The 13,534-nt window shown below is 39.8% G+C and overlaps 1 protein-coding gene across 1 annotated transcript; it reads left to right on the top strand.

Moving 5' to 3' along the window:
* The first annotated feature begins 439 nt into the window (after nucleotides 1-439).
* On the top strand, nucleotides 440-9,530 carry LOC132046068 (uncharacterized). The gene is given in 14 exon segments (XM_059436612.1): nucleotides 440-854; nucleotides 3,145-3,297; nucleotides 3,893-4,360; nucleotides 4,424-4,657; nucleotides 4,695-5,125; nucleotides 5,501-5,707; nucleotides 5,710-5,755; nucleotides 6,185-6,767; nucleotides 6,769-6,832; nucleotides 6,989-7,309; nucleotides 7,311-7,751; nucleotides 7,855-8,065; nucleotides 8,745-8,929; nucleotides 8,973-9,530. Coding segments are annotated over 14 exon segments (4,317 nt in total).
* Nucleotides 9,531-13,534: the final 4,004 nt, after the last annotated feature.

Genomic DNA, 13,534 nt, shown 5'->3' with positions numbered 1-13,534 from the left:
ACAAAAGATGGAAAGAAAGTGGTTACTCGGACAGAGGATGAAGTATTACGTATGAATACCATTGAAGAACTTGATTATGTAGTGGTGGGAAAGTTTTCTCATGGCTGGCCTGAACTTGAAGAATTGAGAGTTCAAATTCCTAAACAATGTGGAATAAAAGGAGATTTTAGGGTTGGTTTGTTTAGGCATCGTTATATTTTGATGCGATTGGAGAGACTGGAAGATTTTATCACTATGATATCTAAAGGTGTTCATAACATTCATTCCATGGATGGATATTATTATCCAATGAGGCCTTTGATTTATGATCCATCTTTTAAGGTTGAAGAAGAAACTACAAAAGACTTGGATTTCATTCCCACATCTATTACCTACATTCTTTGTTAGGGAGTCTTTGTTCTCATTGCCATCTGCTGTAGGTAAACCTCTATAATTGGACATGGCTACGATCAATAAAACTCGACCTAGTTGTACTAGGGTTAAGGTTCTAGTTGACTTAATGGAGAAACTCCCTGATTCTGTCACTATGGAGATTGTAGACAAGGAGAATAAAAAGATTAGGGATGTGGATGTTAAGATTCAATATGATATTTTGCCTAAGCACTATAAAAGGTGTAGATTACAAGGGCATAATGAAGAGGGTTGGAGAATATTAAATCCTGAATTAAGAAGTAGTCACAATGGTAGGAATGAGAAAATAGAAGAACAACTAAATGGAGAGGTTATCCTAAAGACAGATGGGAGTGCATGGAATAAGGTTAAGCACGATAAATATTTAACAAAGGGAAAGGTGTTTGGGAATGCTGTTACATTCAATCCAGTCAAAGATAATAGAGTAGTAACAAAGGAGAAAAGTCCAATGAAGGACAATGATACTGATAATGATGCAAGCCCACTTGCCTCAAGGCCATTTACAAGGAGCCAAGCCCGGGAACTACAACACTTGCAAAGCCTATTCATGAAGCGGGAGGCTCTTGAGTATACTTTTGATGAGCACCTTGGATCCCAAGTCCATTTGTTGATGAAGATTGCTTGGGGAGAAGAAGAGGAAATGGGAAGTTACCACAATGGCTAAAAGATGAAGAGTTGGCTATTCTTGCAAAGGAGATTTCAAGATTTTGAAGAAAGAAGAATAGCCAAACAAGGCCCTTGTCTCATTAAGGGTGTTTATGTCATTTTGCTTTATTTTATTTCTAGCATAGTATAAATAGTTCTCTTCTTCTTCATGGAAGACTTAGACTATTTTGAATATTCATATTTGATATTGTAAAACTCTTGAGAGTTGAGAGATTGTGAAACCTTTGATTGAGTGTTTGTTGAGAGGATAGGTTATTAGGGAATTCTAATCCCTCTTGGTCATCCTAAGAATTTGGTTGCTTCTTATTCTTAAATTTAGAGGTCTTAGTTTTCTATAACTTTGGTTGCTAAATTGAGTCTAAGTTGTGTCAAATTATCTATCTCTTTTATTTCTTGCATTTTCTTGTTGTTTCGTTTCGATTATTGCATCAATTGGTATCAGAGCTTGGATTAGATTTGTTCTATCAAATCTAGCCTAGGGTTTGTTACTATATATATAAAAAAAAAAAAAAAAAAAAAAAAAAAAAAAATGGAAATTTTCCACCAAAAACCCCAAAAATTTTGTGTTTGTTTTGTTATTTTGTTATTAGATTCTTATTCCTTAGTACGTTAGGGTTTCAAATCTTCAAATTTCGTGTCATTCGGGTCAATATTGAAGAATCTACCATTGTTGGGTTGAAGCTTTAGAAAAAGTTGAAGAACAACTTGGTGGGTTTTGATTTGTGACGAAAATTGGGAGTTGATAACCATTGGGCTTTGTTCTACTAGGTTAAGGGAGCCTAAATCCGAAATTTGGGGGTAAAATGAGTTGATTTGAAGGTAGCTAGAAATTTGAATGTTCATGTGTTCTTGAGCTATCTTCATAGATTCAAGTGGAGAAGAAGACTCAAAAGGAAAGTTAGATCGAAAAGTTTATACCCAAGTTTTGGAAAAGTGTTTTTCTACCCCAAAAGGGTAAATACTAGGTTGAGTGGGCCCAAGAACGTCATCGGATCCAAGAAATTTGGTCCAAAATTCGAGAAATTCGAGTTTAACACGAAAATCGCTGAAGCTGGGAACATTGCAAATTACGGACCGTAAATCACTTTACGGACCGTAATCCGTGGTCGTAAACTTGGATCTTGAAATAGCAGCTCACTGGAATTTGGCATCCTTGTTAAATACGGACCGTAAACCCAAAATACGGACCGTAAACCACAATACGGACCGTAAATCACAATACGGACCGTATTCCCCCAGTCGTATAAAAGGACCAAGGATTGGAGCATTCTGCCTAGAAAAGACGTCGTTAAATACGGACCGTAAACCACAATACGGCCCGTATCTTGTGGGTCGTAAAAGGCAAGGAGCATTCTGTTTTGGGCATCACTAAATACGGACACGAAATACGGACCGTAAACCACAATACGGACCGTATTCTGTCAAGCTCAAACCGTATACTCAAGGTACCTTCAATTCCAAATTTCATTTCAACCCACTTTCTTTTCTCAAAAAAATTCTTGATCCTTAGTTGATGGTCTTATGTCCCTAATCTTTTGGTAGGGAACAAAAAAAAAAAAAAAAAAAAAAAAAAGAGTATAGAAATTTTAAAATTTCCATTATTTCAAATTGATACCTTGGATCATTTGGGACTTCAAGACCACGTTTTCAAGTTATCACCTACCCGGGCCCGAAATTCGATTTATTTTCCAATTTTTAGCATTCCATTTTCTTGTGTCTCTCAACTAGTAGCCATTTAGTAGTTGTTCCTACTTGTGTTTGCTAGTTCTTGTGTCCGCATTTCTTTCGTGCCAATTCTTTCGTGCTTTTCTTCATTTTTGCTTCGTTGTTAATTCCTTGGTTCAAGTCCGTTAGATTGCGTTGAGTCGTCCGTCTTTCTTAGTCTAACAAGAATCTATTCCGACCAAGAGTAGAATTTGAACCCTTGTGACCAGTCGACATTAACAAGCCCACAATCTTTGGCGGAAGCAATTTGTGAGGCAAATTAAAGGTGCGCACACTTGAGCGATTGTGAGTTGATTTTACTAATCTAACGTGTTTGCTTGTTTTGTTGAGTGTCTTTAATAGGTACCATGGCTACGGAGGATAAAACACAAGTTCCCACCGGGGAACTTACGCTAGTAGATGTAATGAGGGCCTTACAAGCCTTGAACGATAAGGTTGGTAGTATGGATGGTCGAATGGAAAACTTGGGAAGTAGGGTGGAAGCAATTGAAGGAGGTAGTAGGGAGGTCTCGTATTCGCCCCGAGTGCAATACCAAGGGGCACAAGTGGAGCTACTCGAAGCACTTCACTTACATTGTCACCCGGCACCTTCCATCATCTATATAACTCCACTCCCCAAAACACCCCCAAAACACTCCCCAAAACACAACTCTCACCCCACCAAACAACATTCCCATTGGCCAACGGAACAATCCACCCCCACAAGATCAAACTCCAAATGACCCACATCCAAATGATCCACCCCCAAATGATCCACACCTAAATGCACCTATGCCACCCCAACACCATCCAAACATCCAACAACCAAATGATGATGAGATAGAGGAAGCCATACTCGAGCATGAACGATATGGTGACCAAAGTTGGAGGCAACGAGGGCAAGCACAAGGAGGTTATCGAGGGAGGGGTGGAAGGCATGGTCCTAACCCTTACATGGGTAGGTAAAGAGGGTACCAAGCTCGCGAAGGGTACCAAGGTCGTGACCATCAAGGTTATGATGACGATGGAGATTTTCATGGGAATCACGGTTATGGAGGAGGGCGAGACACGAGTCTCAATTCTATCAAGGTTACTCTCCCAATCTTCAAAGGAGGAAGTGACCCCGATGCATTTCTTGATTGGGTGATGCATTGTGATAGAATTTTCTTGACGAATGACATGTCCGAGGCGAAAAAGGCGTCTTATGCCATTTCTCAATTCGAAGGGTATGCCTCCACATGGTGGGAAACTCAAGTGAAGGCTAGAAGAATTATTGGGCTTCCTCCCACACCTACTTGGGATGAATTGAAGGACGCCATGCGGCGTAAGTATGTCACCGAACGCTACAAGCAAGAACAACTCAAGAAGGTGTATACTTTAAGGCAAAGCAAAAAGAGTGTGGAAGAATACTATGATGAGTTCCAAATTGTCAAGATGAGAATCGACTTTGACGAGGATGAGCTAAATGCTATGACTCGGTTTCGAGCCAAGTTAAATGGTGAGATTGTCTCACAAATGAAACTTCACAACTATGGGAGCATTGAAGAGACTCTTCAAGCGGCTATTGAAATAGAGAAGGGTCTCAAGGAAGACAAAATCAATAAGTCAAGGGGCTATGTGAGTTCATGGAACAATAACAAAGAACGAGGAGCTTCCTCCTCCAATTGGCAAAAGAATAAGGGTCCCATACAAGAAGCCAAGAAACCCTTTATGAAGAATACTCAAGTTGAGAAGCAAGTTGACAAACAACCTCCGAAGTTTGCTCCAAAAGAAGGAGGTACGAAAACTCCTATTCAATGCTTTAAATGTCATGGCTTTGGTCATAGAGCAAGTGAATGCCCTAATTGTAGAGCGTTTATTTTGAGAGACACTTATAGTGAGGATGAGGAAGAATGTGAGGAAGGAGATGACAGAGGGCGATCATGAGAATGAACAACATGATAGTGAAGGGGATGGTGTTGAGGGTGATAATGAGCCTATTGTACCTCTCTGTGTGGTGCGAAGGACCATGATAAGCAAAGCAATGGATGACCCAAGTCAACAGGAAAATCTCTTCCATTCCAAGTGCATCATTAACCAAAACACTAGCATCATGATCATTGATAGTAGGAGTTGTGCCAATGTTGCTAGTACCACCCTTGTTGATTTCTTGAAACTTCCCATGACCCGCCATGAAAACCCTTACAAACATCAATGGCTCAATGAATGTGGTGAATTGAAGGTGACTCGGCAAGCTATCATCAAATTCACGATTGGGAAGTATCACGATGAGGTGTTATGTGATGTTGTTCCCATGCAAGCGTGTCATCTTCTACTTGGCCGACCATGGCAATATGATAGGTCCGTCAACCATAATGGGAGAACTAACCAATACACCCTTGTCCACAATGGTGTCAAACATGTCTTGAATCCCATGACCCCCTCCCAAGTGGGTGAGATCTATAACAAAATGAGGGAGTTGAAAGAGAAGGGTCGTAGTGCATTGCAAAAGAAGAATGTGGGGGAAGAGGGAGTAGAGGAGGGTAGTTCTCAAGAGATGAGTGGAAAGAACGGAGAGCTTAGAGGAAAAACCAAGGTGTCTCTTTTGGCGAATTGTGGGGAAATTAGGGAGGAATTGGGGGAGCGTCAACCGGTGATTCTCCTCATGCATCGAGACTATGTATTGCACACTAATGAACTAACCCCTTCTTTTCCTAGTTCTATTTCTTCTCTTTTGCAGGAATTTGATGATGTGTTCCCAACGGAACTCCCAAAGGGGTTACCACCCTTGAGGGGAATTGAACACCAAATTGATTTTATCCCGAGGTCTCAACTACCAAATAAACCGGCTTATAGAGCCAACCCGGATGACACTAAGGAGCTTCAAAGACAAATAGATGAACTCCTTGAAAAGGGAGTTGTGCGAGAAAGTATGAGCCCATGTGCCCCGTGCCCGTGATTTTGGTGCCAAAAAAAGATGGATCATGGCGCATGTGTGTTGATTGTCGTGCCATCAACAAGATAACGGTAAAGTATCGTCATCCCATACCTCGTCTTGATGACATGCTTGATGAGTTGAATGGTTCATGCATATTCTCTAAGATAGATCTTAGGAGCGGGTATCATCAAATCCGGATGAATCCCGGAGATGAGTGGAAAACCGCATTCAAGATCAAGTTTGGTCTATATGAATGGTTGGTGATGCCTTTTGGCCTCACTAACGCTCCTAGTACTTTCATGCATTTGATGAATCATGTGATGAAACATTTTATTGGCAAATTCGTGGTTGTTTACTTTGATGATATTTTGGTGTATAGTAAAACCATGGATGAGCATGTTATTCAATTGAAATGTGTGTTGGAAGTGCTTAGACGAGAACAACTTTATGCCAATGTTGATAAATGTTCCTTTTGTGTGGATGAAGCTGTTTTCTTGGGATTTGTTGTGAGCTCAAGGGGGGTTGAGGTTGATGAATCCAAAATAGAAGCCATAAGAAATTGGCCCACTCCAAAATCCATTGGAGATGTACGAAGCTTTCATGGCTTGGCTAGTTTCTATAGGCGTTTTGTTAAAGGATTTAGTACCATAGCCGCTCCTTTGACCGAGGTAATCCGAAAGGACAAACCTTTTTCTTGGGGTACGGAGCAAGCTAATCCCTTTGACACTTTAAAACAAATGCTTAGCTCCGCACCATTGTTGCAATTACCCGACTTTGACAAAATATTTGAGATTGAATGTGATGCAAGCAAAGTGGGTATTGGAGCCGTTTTAATGCAAGACCAAAAGCCCATAGCCTATTTTAGTGAAAAACTCAAGGGAGCGACTTTGAATTATACTACCTATGATCTTGAGTTGTATGCCTTAATTCGTGCTTTGGGAAATTGGCAACACTACTTGTGGCCCAAAGAGTTTGTGATTCGGACCGACCATGAGTCCTTAAAGCATCTTAAGGCCCAAGGTAAGTTGAACAAAAGGCATGCCAAATGGGTTGAATTCTTTGAATCCTTCCTTATGTAATCCAATACAAAAGGGAAAGGATAACGTAGTGGTGGATGCCTTATCAAGGAAACATGTTTTGATCAATACTTTGTCTTCCAAATTGATGGGTTTTGAGAGCTTGAAGACATTGTATCCCGAGGACCCCGTCTTTGCGCCAATCTTTCTAGAATGCGAAGAATGGGAAAGGGAAAGGTGGCTTAGGGATAGATCTTCTACTCCCTATTCTAAGTTTGATGGTTTCTTGTTCAAGAACAAGCGACTATGTGTGCCCATGAGCTCTTGGAGGGAGTTATTTGTGAGGGAGGCACACAATGGGGGATTGATGGGACACTTTGGGATTGACAAGACAATGGGGATTCTTGAGGAGCAATTTTATTGGCCCCACATGCGGCGGGATGTGGCCCGAATTTGTGGCCAATGCCTTGAATGCCGAAAAGCTAAATCTAGGCTTCAACCCCATGGCTTGTACACTCCCCTCCCCATCCCTCAACAACCTTGGTTTGATATTTCAATGGACTTTGTGATGGGATTGCCTAGGACAAAAAAGGGAAAAAGATAGCATCTTTGTTGTTGTTGATCATTTTTCGAAAATGGCCCATTTCATTGCTTGCCATAAGGTTGATGATGCTCCCCATATTGCTTCCTTGTTTGTTGAAAATGTGGTTAAATTACATGGCATTCCCAAGACAATTGTGAGCGATAGGGACCCCAAGTTCCTTAGCCACTTTTGGAAAGAATTGTGGGGTAGGCTTGGAATGAAGTTGTTGTTTTCCACCTCTTGCCACCCACAAACCGATGGCCAAACCGAAGTTTTCAATAGGACTTTAGGTTCTATGCTTCGGGCCATGGTAAAAGGGAAGCTAGCCTCTTGGGAAGACCAATTGCCTTTAGTAGAATTTGCATATAATAGAGTTATTCATAGCACTATTGGCATGTCACCCTTTGAGGTGTTGTATGGTTTTAACCCCCAACCCCTTGGACCTAACGCCTTTGTCTCAAGATGTGGTATTGAGTTTAGATGGTAACAAGAGAGCCGAAGCTATGAAGAAGATCCATGAGAAGGCAAGGCTCCAACTTGAAAAGAAGAATCAAAAGGTGGTCCTTGAACCGGGAGATTGGGTGTGGGTGCACTTCCGAAAAGAAAGATTTCCAAACAAGAGGAAGACAAAGTTGATGCCACGTGGGGATGCTCCCTTTGAAGTCCTTGAGAGGCTTAATGATAATGCCTACAAAATTGATCTCCCTCCGGAATATCAAGTTCACAACACCTTCAACATTTGTGACCTATCTCCCATGGAAATGGAAAGTGATGAGCCATCAAATTTGAGGACAAATTCTCTTCAAGATGGGGAGAATGATGCAAGCCCACTTGCCTCAAGGCCATTTACAAGGAGCCAAGCCCGGAACTACAACACTTGCAAAGCCTATTCATGAAGCGGGAGGCTCTTGAGTATACTTTTGATGAGCACCTTGGATCCCAAGTCCATTTGTTGATGAATATTGCTTGGGGAGAAGAAGAGGAAATGGGAAGTTACCACAATGGCTAAAAGATGAAGAGTTGACTATTCTTGCAAAGGAGATTTCAAGATTTTGAAGAAAGAAGAATAGCCAAACAAGGCCCTTGTCTCATTAAGGGTGTTTATGTCATTTTGCTTTATTTTATTTCTAGCATAGTATAAATAGTTCTCTTCTTCTTCATGGAAGACTTAGACTATTTTGAATATTCATATTTGATATTGTAAAACTCTTGAGAGTTGAGAGATTGTGAAACCTTTGATTGAGTGTTTGTTGAGAGGATAGGTAGGTTATTAGGGAATTCTAATCCCTCTTGGTCATCCTAAGAATTTGGTTGCTTCTTATTCTTAAATTTAGAGGTCTTAGTTTTCTATAACTTTGGTTGCTAAATTGAGTCTAAGTTGTGTCAAATTATCTATCTCTTTTATTTCTTGCATTTTCTTGTTGTTTCGTTTCAATTATTGCATCAGATAAGGAAGGATTGGAATCAGTGGCTATGCAAAACAAATTTTCTGTTTTATTCAATGAAGAAGATATAATTGAGAAAGAAACTGCAGAAAATGGTGTTAAAGCTGATGATCTGATGGAGAAAGTGGAGGAGAGGGTTATAGAAGACAACACAGTTGATGTTCAGGACTGTGGTGATCAAGTCATAGTAAGTGCTTGTAATACTGACATGTTGAAATCTCATGAAGAAGATAAAGTATGTTCTGGGGAATACAGATTCATTTGAAGATGAAAAAGCTTTGTCCCCTTCTAAATGGGGTAATAGAGTGGAAGATGAACTAGAAGATGGGGAAGTTGATGAAAGGGACTTATCTGAGGAGGTTATACAAAAGGAGAGTGATTTGCTGGCTCAAGATACTGATATAGTGGTTTCTCCTCAACAGAATCTAGGTGCAGATCAATCACAGGAGAAGGTGGATTCATCAGTACAATGGTTTCCTTCAAAATCTACAGATGGAAAGCAGGTGGAGACTAAAGAAGGGGTTGAATCTAGTCAAAGTGGTGGAAAGGTATCTTCAATAAAAAAGAGTTCTCCTATGAGAAATTTACATGACTTGGTTTCACGCAAACTTATTAATGATCACAGTAGTCTATTAAAGGAAAACATTGATGATAATGTGATTAAAGATGGAGAAGATTCAGGTCATGAGCCTGGTCTTAAGGTGGAGACTGTCAATGAGGTGGAACAAGGCAGCACTGGAAAGGGAAATCAAAAATCGCCTTGGTGTTTCTCCAAAATTAGTCACTAATAAGGGTCGAAGAAGAGTGGCAAGACTGTACCAGCAGAAAAACGACAGCCTACCAGGGTGGTGCCAAACAGATCTGTAGCTAAAGCCTATTGTAAATGTTATATCCCGTATTTTGTACGTTGGAATATTTTAAGTTGGCTGCGACAAGTTATGGACAGGACTTTCAATTTCCGGTTTTGTTGATTTTGTTTTAATGCACAAGTTGCATATTCATCCTTTCATTGGTATGGAGTGTTAAGGGTAAATTGGGAATAAGGAAAATTTGGGGTTAAAAGTGAATTATGGAAAGTTAAGCATTTCATGAAAATTAAGGGCTAGAAGTGAAATTTTGGAAAAAGAATATTTCATGAAAATGGCTATGTGGCCAAGTGTGGGTGTGGGCCATGGTACACTTGTGTGGCTTATATAAGTATAGGAAGATGACTAATTCATCTTTATTCATCATCTTCACCCCTTAGAAGAGTTGAGAACCTTGGAGAAAAATCATGAAGGCCATTCGGCCATGAGAGCAAAAAAATGAAGACCAAAAATCTTCATCAAAAAAATTATTTTTCCTAGCATTCCTACCAATTGGAAGGTCCTTATTAACATGGGATGATTGTTGAAACAAGTAAAGTGTTTGTTCTTGAAGTTCTCAACTCTAGCCGTGGGAGGAACTAGGTGAAAGAGGTGAGGTTCAATCTTTATTTTCATATGTTATGCATGGTTTGTGTATGTTGTGGAGTGTGAAAGTGGATGAAAATCATGAAATTGATGCATGTTGATGTTGGCCGTATCGGGGCTGTTTTTGGTAGGTTATAGTGAATTGATTTTACTTAGTATTTTGGTCGTTGTTGTCATGGATTATGTGATGAGAATGAAGGTATTGAATGATTCAAGTTGAAGTTGTAATTGTTGTGTTGTGGCCGTGTATAGGTAGTGTGGTGTAGGAGTGAAGAACTAATTTTATTTAGTGTAATTTGGTTGTTGTGTTGTGGATTATGTGATGAAAATAAAAGTATTAGATGACACAAGTTGAAGTTGGGGCCGTTTGTGAGTTAATGTAGAAGTTAGTATATTGGTAATATAGTTTCTTGCATTTACATGAATGATATTGTAAAATGTGGTTGTTGATATAGTATGTGAATTTTGAAGAAGGAAATGTGTTGTTGTGGTTTCTATGGAAGTTGAAAGATTTCGGGTGGCTTGGTATGTTGGTTGGGTTGTTTCGATCATTGTGCGGATTGTTTGAAATGTTTTTGAATCTTGATTGAATGATCTTGGATTAGTACTTGAACTTGTGAGCGTTGATGTTAGCTTGAAAGAATGTGGTTGAATTGCATGTTATGCAATGTCGTCGAATTATGTAGAAAGGAGTTACTAATGTTAGAATGTGTTTCGAATTCATTATTGATGTTGTTGGAATGGTTGTTGGTATTGTTGTTGATAATATTGGCCGAGTTGAATTCCCGGGGTCGTTGAACTTATAGGGGAAGTGCTGCCCAAATTTCTGTAAATAAAGTGCGAGCTTAGAATGAGATTCCGAGGTGCCTATGGCTAATGTTTGGTGTCTAATGATGTTGTTGTAGATTTTGAGAAGCCGAGACTTGAGTTTGGATTAGCTTAGGAAGCAAACGAGGTATGTAAAGCTTACCTTTCCTTCTTTTGGCATGTCTTAGATATGGTTAAGCTATGATACGTTACGAGTCTTGGGGTAATTCCATTCCTGTGATCCGAGCATACATATGAGTCTTATTCATTTCTTGATGTTCGCATTTTGATACGGTCGGATTATGGTCCTTATGTCTTCCGTATGATTGGACTTTAAAGGCTGCATAAAGAGATTTTGTTGTAAAAGATTCTGTAACTACGAATGTCCGTAACTTTCATAGACAGAACCGGATTGCTTTGATATATGCTCGTAAACGATTCCATAACGTATAATGACTTTAATTTTCATAGGCGGGCTCGGATTGGGTTGACGCTCGTCCGTGGGTCCCGCGACTTTCCTTTGTATAGTGCTAATGACTTTTTGAAAGAACTTAATATGACTATCTTTCCGACCCCCGAGTATGATTACTTATTTATCTGTTGAGTCTGAAATGAGGATTTTTATGCATGTGATTTTGATACGTGACTATGATTTCTGAAGTTCGGTTTGATATGTTCCCGAGTGATATTCGGAAGAAAACCTGATTTGACTATTGTTTGGCTTTGAACTAACAGCCTGCTTTGATTATCCTATTGGGTCTTTGTAAGTGTTTTGCATTGCATATGATTTCCCACGATTCTGCTCGTGCATTCTATTATTACCTCTTTCGCCGAGTCCCGGGCCGGTATGTTATCGTGCGCACTACGCTATTTTCTGAAGTATGATGTGTTTTTCGAAGTATGATGTGATACGAAGTATGATGTGTTTTCCGAAGTATGATGTGATACGAAGTATGATGTGTTACGAAGTATGATGTGATACGAAGTATGATGTGTTACGAAATATGATGTGATATGGAGTATGATGTGTTCGGAGGTATACAATATTCCGAAGTATGATGTGTTATGGTACACGAGGCAGGAGGGGCGACCATGTTCTGTCCGTCGGGTCCCATTACGGACCGTATGTGATATGTGATATGATATGTGATGATTTGCTGATATGATAATCTCATGATATATGATATGATATGTGATAACATGATGATATGATGATTCTGTTTACCGAGTCCCTCACTGGAGGGCCGGGACACGTTATATATGCATATGTATATGGTGACTATCTACTTATGCCACTTAGTTCTGTTATGGGCCGGATACGATACAGGACATTAATATGTGTGATTTGTATTTCGGGAGTAAGCATTTTGGCATTCTGATTATTATATTTGTCTTCTGTACCTCTGATGTACGATTTGTGTTTCAGATGCAAGCCCTTTGGTATTCTAGTTATTATGCTAACTTTCTGTACTCCTTACTTCGGTTATGATCTCGTTTTTTGTATGCCATGCTTTACATGCTCAGTACATATTCCATACTGACCCCCTTTCTTCGGGGGCTGCGTTTCATGCCGCGCAGGTACATACAGACGAGTAGAAGATGTTCCAGCGGGATTGGCGAGCTCCATTTCCTCCGGAGTGTTGCTGAGTCAGAGTGCTTCGGTTATGGTATCTGGAGTTATGTTAGAGACTTTTCAGACAGTGTCATGTGTACAAGATGTCAGTTTTGTAAGCGGCTATGTAAGCCGATGTATTATTATGCATTATATTTCAAATATCACATGATTGCAGAATTTTATTTGATTTGACAAAGAGGAAAGGCATGTTTGTTTTTCGAAAAATTTCCATTATGTACTTATGTCATGTTTTGCGGGCCCAGTATGGTTATGAGTATCACGAGAGTCAGCGGGTTCGCTCAGCCCTAAGTAGGGGTCGGGTGCCCATCATGCCCTATCAAAAATTAGGGTGTGACAGTAAATGATGATAAAGTCATTCATTTGGAATATCAGGTCAGTGAGTACTCAAAAGGCTTTTCAGAGAGTTCAAATGCTTCATAGACATCATAAGTTCTTCCTTGTGTAACTTATGGAACCTTTCCAGCATGTTAGGCAGCAAAAGTATATAAAAGAAGATCGAAAATGAATACGATTTGAATCAAATCGCAATGGAAAGATCTCGTTTTGTAGCGGAAATAGAGGTGGAGGTTCTTTCGGATAGTAACCAACAAATTTCTCTAAAGTTGGTCTTTAATGATGGTAAACGTTTGGTTACTACCTTAGTTTATGCTAAATGTAGTGAGGTGGAGAGAATCTATAGGATAGCATTTATAGCGTGGAAAATGATATGTCACTTCGCTGTGATGATAGGAGGACACTTAATGTGGTGTTGAATGATGAAGAGAAAATAGGAGGGATACATTTTCTTACTTAAGATATCAAGATTTTGCTTTTTGTATCAACTCTGTGAATCGAGGAAATTCTAGTCTGCGAGCCTCTTCACTTGGTGAACAGAAGAGCCACTAATGACCGTATTTCT

This window comes from Lycium ferocissimum, unplaced genomic scaffold (assembly GCF_029784015.1).
Source record: "Lycium ferocissimum isolate CSIRO_LF1 unplaced genomic scaffold, AGI_CSIRO_Lferr_CH_V1 ctg9258, whole genome shotgun sequence".
Taxonomy (NCBI): Eukaryota; Viridiplantae; Streptophyta; class Magnoliopsida; order Solanales; family Solanaceae; genus Lycium; species Lycium ferocissimum.
Note: the sequence above shows the minus strand (reverse complement) of the source record. Positions and strands in the feature narration are given on the sequence as shown.